Consider the following 9845-nt stretch of genomic DNA (forward strand, 5'->3'; position numbering starts at 1 on the left):
AATAAATGTGTCACATAACCAACTTATGAGCTGTTCTCTCCACTAAGAGAAGTATTTTTAGGCAGTCTGAATACATACATTTATCTCTTCTTTCTAAAACTGCATGATGATAAAAAAAAACTTTTAAAAAAATGTATGAGCCTGCAATGATGAAGTCAAGAGCCATTAGCAAATGAGAAATCTCAACAAAAACCTAGAAGGCAAGAGGAGCAACGGTGGGAAGAGCCACAAAGGGCTAAAAGCATTATATCCTGGAATGCTCCACAGGGGAATAAGCCTAAGAAGGATCTGATAAGCCCTGTGAACTTCAGGGAAGCTGAGGGTTACAGCCATAACATTGGAGGCAGAGGGTCAGTCAAAAAAGAGGATCCTAAAATATTTCCAGAAAGGAAAGAAAACATTGGTTGCAAAGTAATTAAACAAACAAACAAAAAGTCTTAGAAACAACAATGAAGGCTGATGAACAGCCTTTTCTTTTTCTGAGAAAAATTCTTTTTGCTCTAGAATTCAATACCCAACCACTGAGAGTGATGATAAGGACTTCAAACATGTAGTGTAACCACGCTTGGAGATTCTCCTTTATTTTTATTTGTTTGTTTGTTTGTTTATTTACTTTTGAGACAGAGAGAGACAGAGCACAAGTGGGGGAGGGGCAGAGAGGGAGACACAGAATCTGAAACAGGTTCCAGGCTCTGAGCTGTCAGCACAGAGCCCGATGCGGGGCTCAAACCCATGAACCGTAAGATCATGACCTGAGCCGAAGTTGGCTGCTTAATTGACTGAGCCACCCACGCACCCCATTGGAGATTCTCCTTTAAACCAAAAGTGTGTCTTGAAGAAAACCCTGTTTCTCACCTTTACTTTTTTTTCAGTGGCCACAGACTTACCATTCGTAAACTTGATTGAACTCATTTGGGCCTATACCTCCCAATTAGTGGGGTAAATCACAGGAAGAGTCTTATAATCTTGAAAATGGAGCATAAAAAGAATAGCCAGCCCAGACTGGAGCAGGAAGATGAACATTTTTAGAATAAGGGTTGGGAGAAATTGTTTAATTTCTTTCAACTGTTATTTACTAATTTTTAAAATAGGAATGATAATTATATCTACAAGAGGGTCGCTGTGAGGACTACTTAAAATATATGTGAAGTACTTAACCCAGTGGTTAGCAGACAGATGCTATATAAATGTTCCTTAAGACGGGCTTCAATGACTGAATACATTATTTAGCCATTCACTATTATTATGTCTCCTTTTACCTTTCTTATTTTTCTTCATTATTGAAGTACTTTCTTTTTTTATTTGGTTTGTCACTTATTTATATGCTGAATGGCTGTCTCTTTGTCCGTCTTCTCATTTAGATCTCTTCTTCCTGGAAAATCTGATCTCTGACCAGATGGCAGTAACATTCGAAGATGTGACTGTTATTTTTACTTGGGAGGAGTGGAAATTCCTGGATTCTTCTCAAAAAAAGCTCTACAGAGAGGTCATGTGGGAGAACTACACAAATGTCATGTCAATAGGTAAAGTTATCCCAGCTCTTAGGTAACAGAGTTAGTTTTTCTGGGACAGTTTTGTTGAGTATTTTGTTTCTTTATCTAGGTATTGTATTGGTATAGGAGAAATATCCTCAGAAATGGGTCTTAAATCAGATGACAGATAGATGATAGAGCAAGACATTTTCCAAGACACCCAAGCTATGTAATTAATAGGTATTTGTGATTATTATTCTTATATATTTTCTGGAATTCAGTTAAAATATAGATCTCCACACATAACTCATTTTGTGTGGTTCTAAATTTGTGCTCTCTTCATACAATTTGTACAAGTTAGCTTTTGCTATATAACAAACTACCTCAAACTAGTGACTTAAAACAAACCTTATTATTTTTCATGATTCTCATTGGTTAGATGGATCTTCTTTCATAGAGTGATTTATTTGATTGGGGCTGGATGGTCTAAGATGAAGCTGGACAGTCTGACTCATATCTGGCAGTGGGTTGGTGTCAGTGAGGATAATGGGAATGTGTTGACTATATGTCCTCAAGCAGTCTAGCCCAGGCTTCTTTACATATTGGTGATCACAGGATTTACAAAACCAGCAAGAGAGAGGACAAGCACTTTCAAGTCTCTGCTTGTATCACTTTTGCTAATATCTCAGTAAACAAAGCAAATTGAATAGCCCAGCTAAAGTCAGCATGGAAGGGGAAAATGCAAAGATACACAGTTAATGCAGCCATTTTTTTAATCTATCACACTATGCTAGAACAGAAAAACAGAAATATTTTATTACTTATAGCAGTGTCTCAAATAGAGTAATTTAATTAAATCCAGTTTTAAGATGATTTCCATGAAGCAATCAGCCTTTTTGATTTCTAACAGTACCTGGTAAGTAGTAGATGCTCAGGATACAACTATGGAATGACTAAATAAGTGAATGAATGGATACACATATGAATAAACAAACACATGAATTTCACATATAAATATGGAGCAGCCTGTCACAATCCTTTCCACTTGCACCTGCACATACATTTCTGGAGGTCATTGATTGAGATATTTGGGAATTTTTTTTTTTTAATGTTTTATTTATTTCTAGGAGAGAGAGAGAGAGACAGCGTGAGCAGGGGAGGGTCAGAGAGAGAGGGAGTCACAGACTGAAACAGGCTCCAGGCTCTGAGCTGGCAGTCAGCACAGAGCCCGACGCGGAGCTCGAACCCACGAACCGCGAGATCATGACCTAAGCGAAAGTCGGACGCTTAACCGACTAAGCCACCCAGGCGCCCCGATATTTGGAAATTTTTTAACACCACCTTCATCTCACCACTGGATTATCTGCTTATTCTTCTAGGAAATTGGAAAGAGAGTTACATACCCCAAGAAGAAAGATTCAAATACTTCGAACATGAAAATCTTCCCTGCTGGCAAGGCTGGAGGAATGCCAGCACTCAGATATATAAGAATAGAAGCTTTGTGGAAACCATCCAAGGAATAGATTCCAAAGACCTCAAACAACAAGACTTTGCCCAACATCAAGAATGGTTGATACTCTCCACACAAGTACCAGGGTATGGGAACTATGAACTGACTTTTGAAGGCAAAAGTCCCAGAAACTTAAAATATACAAAGTTTATACCCTGGCAGTCCTTAGAAACAAAACACACCCCTCAAGACTATGCTAGAGAAATCTATATGAATGATTCACATGGTTTTCAAGGAAGCAGATGCCATCTCAGCATATCTAGGAAAAATCTCTCTATGGAAAAAGAACAGAAGCTTATAGTTCAGCATTCTTGTGTCTCAACAGGGGAAGCCTGTCCAGAGTACACTGGGGAGATATATCAACATGACCTACTGAAAGACTCTATGGAAGAGAAATACTGTGGATGTAATAAATGTAAAGAAATTTATTATTGGAACTCGCAGTGTGTTCTTCACAAGAGAAATCAACTTGGAGAAAAGTTCTATCAGTGCTCCATTAGCACAGCATGCTTCTCTCAGAGATCAGACCTATACAGACATCCAAGAATTCACATAGGTAAGAAGCTGTATGTCTGTGATGAAGCTGATGGTAACTTCAGTCAGAGCTTAGGTGTTCACTTTCATCAGAGAGTCTGCACAAGGGAGGTTTCTTATTTATGTCATGTATGTGGTAAGAGCTTCAGTCAAATCTCTAGCCTTCACAATCATCAAAGAGCCCATACAGAAGAGAAACTCTATAAATTTGAGTGTGGTAAGGACCTCGGTAGAAATTCATTACTTAACATTCATCAGAGACTTCACATCGTAGAGAAGCCTTTTAAGTGTGATCAGTGTGGTAAGAGTTTTAGTCGGAGTTCAGTACTTCACGTTCATCAGAGAGTCCACACAGGAGAGAAACCATATAAGTGTGATAAGTGTGGTAAGGGCTTCAGTCAGAGCTCAAATCTTCGAATTCATCAATTAGTCCACACAGGAGAGAAGTCCTATAAATGTGATGACTGTGGTAAGGGCTTTACCCAGCGCTCAAATCTCCAGATTCATCAAAGAGTACATACAGGAGAGAAGCCTTATAAATGTGACGACTGTGGGAAGGACTTTAGTCACAGCTCAGATCTTCGTATTCATCAGAGGGTCCATACAGGGGAGAAACCCTATACTTGTCATGAATGTGGGAAGGGCTTCAGCAAGAGTTCAAAGCTTCACACTCACCAAAGAGTACATACTGGTGAGAAACCCTATAAATGCGAACACTGCAGTAAGGGATTCAGTCAGCGTTCACATCTTCTCATTCATCAGAGAGTCCACACAGGAGAAAAGCCCTATAAATGTGATGATTGTGGAAAGGGCTTTAGTCACAGCTCTAATCTTCACATCCATCAGAGAGTCCACACAGGAGAGAAGCCCTATCAATGTGCTAAGTGTGGCAAGGGTTTCAGTCATAGTTCAGCTCTTCGAATTCATCAAAGAGTCCACACAGAAGAGAAACCTCATAAATGCCATGAGTATTATAAGGAATTTGATCCGAATTTACATCTTCACAATAATCACGGACAGGAAACCTTATAATTATGTTCATTTAACCATTTTAATCAAAGCTTAATCTTAAGTCAGTAAATCTGCTGAGAATAAAATTCTATAAATAACCCGAGTAATCCTAAGCAACATTTATAGTGTCCCCTAACTCCCACTAAGAAGCATTTGCTCCAAGAATAAATCCTTAGGAGGATGCCTATATATTTAAAATTAAAGTGTATTTACTTTTTCTATTAGTATTATACATAACCATTATAAAATATACAAAAGATTCAAAAAAACACTTCATCCTGTTTTATTCTAGTCTTTTTTTTTTTTGGTACATTTTCATGTGTATGAAATCATACTGTATATTTAACTTTGTATTTTCACTGACTTTAAAGCATTTACTTACACTTAGGTTTGAACAGAAATTGGCTAGCTAGTTACGAAACAGCATCTTGACTCCCCTGTAAAGTGCCTGGGAAAACCACAGGAAAAAAAAACATATGAAACTTGAAACTCAAACTGGTAGGTAACCTGTTGCTCAAATGTGGAAGAATAATTAGGTCAGTACAATTCACTTGCTTATGACATAAGGTAGGAAAACACTGCATGACCCTTTATCTGAGATAGGATGTCTTAGACATGTTATCTCTGCCACCCAGAAAGGTCAGGAACCATTCTTTTGTTGCAAGGATGCTACACTTTAAGGTTACCATGGTGCAGTCTCACACATACCCCTCCCCAGGTGTCCCTTTCCCCAGGTTTCCACATTTATTCATAGGTTCAGATACCATGTAACAAGAAGTGCAAAATTTAATGTCTCTAAATAAGTGGTGAAAGATGTCGACAAAAGCTGATAGAAGTGAATGCTAGAAACTGAACATAATCCATCTGTTCAGAATTAGAGATTTAAGCAGTAGACTCTGATTTAATCTCAGTAGAACAAAGGTAACTGAGAAATAGCAGTTGGAAGCAGAAATGAACTAGTAAGCTAATGATGTAAGATGGGAAAATTTGGCCATTATAAAATGGAGTAGTCAGTAGGAATACACAAGTCCTAACTATTCAAAATATAAATATGTTTAGATAACACTGCCCAAGAGAAACTAAATTAAGGGGGCCTGTTCAGGGAAATAACAGGGAATTGTAGTACCAAAGAAAGAAAACCACTGTGAAGAGTTATAAACTGATAGCCCTGAAACTTAGCTATTTCAGTCTCCTGAAGAAATTATTAAAAAAAAAAAAAAATGGGTGTCTTGAGTAGCATGACAGAAAACCTGAAATCAGTAAAATTAGAGCAGAAATCCCTAAGTAGAGAAGAGCCTCTGAAATAAAGAGAAAAATAATGAAGGACTACAGGGAAATTTAAAATGGGATCAAACTGAAAGGCAGTAAGGAGCAATTTGAATTGGCACTGAAGAATATCAAATAATGAATAAATCTGAGAGGATCTTCAATGTATACAAAACGGATAGTGAGATGGAAACAATAAGAAAAGACAGATATGAAGTGCAAAGAATGGAGATCCAGTGCAGGAATTAAAGGTGTTTCTAAGAAAGAATGTAGAACAGAATTAATGATCACAGAAATTAAGACATTTTACCTGAGCTAAAAGTATATATGCTGATGAGACTTTAGGCAAAACCAACACAAAAACCATGCTTAGAAATAGCTTAGGGAAAAAAGAATTGCAAGCATGAAGAAAGAAAAATTCTGGTCATCTACAAAGCCAATGAAAAGAGAATGAATAAAGAACTCTACCAGTAAATGTCAAAAGATAGTGGAATGACACCTTCAAAATTGTGAGATTAAAAAAATCTGTTACCACCTATTTTTTTTAAATCAACTAAATTTCTTTGTTGTCTAAACTGTGCAGGTAACAAATTAAATGAGAAAACACCATACATGTTCCTTTCTTAAAGAGAGCTCATGAATGTGGAGATTATGGCATAAAAGTGGTAATGAGTACAAAAATTAGTTAAATATGGAGTTAAGTCAGAAGTGTTAATTTGTTTGAAAAATGTCAAAAATTTTATTTTTAAAATTTTTTTTAACATTTATTATTTATTTTTGAGAGACAGAAAGAGAGCATGAGCAGGGGAGGGGCAAAGAGAGAGGGAGACACAGAATCCAAAACAGGCTCCAGGCTCTGAGCCGTCAGCACAGAGCCCGACGTACGGCTCAAACCCATGAACCATGAGATCATGACCTGAGCAGAAGTCAGCTGCTTAACTGACTGAGCTACCCAGGTGCCCCCAAAATTTCAAAAATTTTAAATAGCTGTACAAGAAAATCTTAAACAGGTTATATATAAATGCCCCACTGGGAGAACAGGGTTGCCAGATAAAATACAGAACATCCAGTTTAGATTTCAGATATACAATGAATAAATATAAATATATCCCAAATATTACATAGGACTTGGACTAAGAAATTATTTGCTTATAAGAAATTCAAATTTAATGAGGCATCCTGTGTTTTTATTTGAAAATGTAGTAACCCTGTAGGGGTAAGAATAACAAAGTGTCTACGTTTCTGATCTTAAATAGCAGGGGCCCTACATCTTCTTGCCTGTAACAACTGAAGAACTAAGAGTGTAAATATATATATATTTTTTTTACAAAGTTAGCAATTGCAACTAAGCACATATACCTTTCAAAACAGAGGAGAAAATAAAAACAAAGAATATTCAAGTCCCTATTAGCAAAAGACAGAAAAAATTAAAGCAAAATTATATTGATCAGTGACTATCCATTATTAATTGATGGACTGTTCAATATTAATTCAGTAATTAATTTTACTGATACAAAAGAATAGGCAAACGTTCATTACACAAACATAAGGGAGTGCCTACAATATGTTTTTAAAAAATAATAAAAATAAACTAAATCCATAAAGTGAATAAAACTAGTAGTTTCCTAGACTCTTGCTATAATCAGAAAATACAGTGGGTGGAAAAAATAAAGCTTGTAGAAACACTAAAATTTCTTTCTAAAAAAGAACAAATAAAAATATACAATGAAAATTTGAAGAAATGACTTGAACAGAGAAGTCTTACGATTTTTAAAAAGGAAATGTTCTTAAGTTAATCTATAGCTTTATTCAATAAAGAGTGCTGAAAAAATTAACTCTTTGGTGAAAAATCAAATTAGGCTATATATATATATATATACACACACATACATATTGATCTAAGATAGATTATAACACAAGTTTTCAGGTTGGGTTCCATGAACTTCCATGTGGTTTCACGAAGGCCGGTGCATCCGAAACAAACAACAGATTTAACCCCATCTTTATTTAAGTCATATTCAAGATTAGCATAAGATATCTTTTTAAAGAGAGTCTTACTGCTTTAACATAAAATGTTTAAAATTCACTAAAGTGGGTTCTTTTTTATGGTTGAAAACATACATAATACACATGCATTTTCTGAGGATTAGAAAAAATACCTGGGAATTTGGCCACAAAAATTTTTTTAACTGTAGGTGAAAAACAGACAATAGGAAAGATACTTGTCATGATTAAGACAGTTAAGAACTTTTATCAACTAGGAAGATAGATACCTACTAAAGATTGGCATAGGACATCAGCAGATTAAAGCAATGAAATTACCACTTTTATTAACAATTATAATAGCTATTTTCAGTGAATAGAGTGATGGATACTTACTATTTACAATGAAGGTAAACCGATACACTTTGGAAAAGCTATTTTGCTAATCATAAGCTTTAAAATTGTTGACATTGTTTCCTACGGTGATTTCATAGCTAGGCATATATTTTATGGAAAGAGATTGCACATTATTAAAGCATTTTTATTTCCAAAGAAAAGAGACCTTAAGTTATCTAATTCAAAAAACAGAGCTATAGAACATATTTTAAAATCTCACAGAAAAAAATGCAAGGACAGAAGCTTTCATATGGGAATTTGCTCTAGAATGCCATTAGACAAAGCCACTCTTTCAAAAACTTGTTTCTCTTTGGGTAACCTCTCTTCTTTCTACACACTGAATGCCATTAGACAAAGTCACTCTTTTAAAAACTTGTTTCTCTTTAAGTAGCCTCTCTTCTCTCTACACATTGACCTACTCTTTGCAGGTCTATAATTGCCACTGCATCCATGAATATGTATTTTTTAATTCCACAGCCTACCACTAACTTGTAAACTTTCTTCTGGGTCACCATTGAGATTTCTGAGTGGGGAAGATGATTGGCTCACTTTTCATTACTACCTCTACACAAGCCTTTGCAGCCAGGCTAAACCAGAGGCTACTGGGAAGTCTTTGGATTGGCTAGCTTTGTTATCAGATGTTCACTCTGGTCCCTTCAGACATGCCCAGGGATAGGATAATAAGGCATATAACATGGCCCTTAAAGGCTGATGTTCCAAAAGGTTTCCCCAGAAAGTGGTGGGTTTGGGCCAAGCATTCTGAATTACATTAGAACACCAAGATAAATGTTCAATACATTTATTGCAGTACTTTTTATGCTGCCCTCCCCCCAAAATAGGGAAAAAGTCAAATAAATTATGATGCATCTGTATGTGTAATGTTATGCAGCCAGTAAAACTTACATTTTCCAAGAATCTTGTAATGGTAATATACTTACAGTGTTCATTGAAAAGTACAAGATATAGAACTGTCTATGGGGTAGGATTTTATGTGTGTGTGTGTGTATTTATTTATTTATACACATATTTCCATGGGGAAAAACTGTATATATATAAAAATGGTATAGTGGATCTATCTGATAGCATGGATTGTGGCTATCTTTATGTTCTTTATACTTTTCTGAATTTTTTATACTTTTATTGGCATTTTATTTTCATAAATAAAAACATTTTTACATATAACTTATTTAAAATGTTAATGGTTACATGATATTCCATTGTATTACTGTACCATAATACTAAATTATATTATCAGGGATTTGGAATTTTTTTTTAAAGATTATATTTTAAGTAATCTCTACACCCAAGAGTCAGGTATTCCACCAACTGAACCAGCTAGGTGAGCCGGCACTTTTCATTTTTATTTCATAAATTTAACTGCCATAAATGTATGAAGTATTTTATTATTTTTGTCAATTTTTATAATTTTTTATATTTGATTATTGTATTAAAATATAGGTCACAGAAGTATAACTTGTGCAAACTGAAATAATGAAATTACATGATATAGACAGCCAGCTACAAGTGGCCTGACGTTGTTGTATAAAGTGTAAAAGTGAAAGGAGAAGTTAGAGAATGGCCAGATTACGAAGGACTTCCTGTGCTAAGCTAAAAATCTGTTGGTCGTGAAGAGACATTAAAGAATCTTTTAAAAAATTATTTATTTTGAGAGA

The 9845-nt window shown here is 35.4% G+C and overlaps 1 protein-coding gene across 1 annotated transcript; it reads left to right on the top strand.

Moving 5' to 3' along the window:
* Positions 1-1365: 1365 nt before the first annotated feature.
* Positions 1366-4721, top strand: ZNF214 (zinc finger protein 214). Its single transcript, XM_039224076.1, has 2 exons — positions 1366-1523; positions 2852-4721. Exons 1-2 carry the CDS (start codon positions 1397-1399, stop codon positions 4546-4548), a joined length of 1824 nt encoding a protein of 607 aa, XP_039080007.1. The 5' UTR covers positions 1366-1396; the 3' UTR covers positions 4549-4721.
* The last annotated feature ends 5124 nt before the right edge of the window (positions 4722-9845 follow it).

The sequence above is a fragment of the Hyaena hyaena genome, unplaced genomic scaffold (genome assembly GCF_003009895.1).
Source record: "Hyaena hyaena isolate Hyena2069 unplaced genomic scaffold, ASM300989v1 scaffold_1538, whole genome shotgun sequence".
Classification (NCBI taxonomy): Eukaryota; Metazoa; Chordata; class Mammalia; order Carnivora; family Hyaenidae; genus Hyaena; species Hyaena hyaena.

Coding starts and splice junctions, on each gene's coding strand:
- ZNF214 (XM_039224076.1), top strand. CDS start 1,397: ATGGCAGTAACATTCGAAGATGTGACTGTTATTTTTACTTGGGAGGAG. Junction 1,524..2,851: donor CACAAATGTCATGTCAATAG/GTAAAGTTATCC, acceptor TTATTCTTCTAG/GAAATTGGAAAGAGAGTTAC.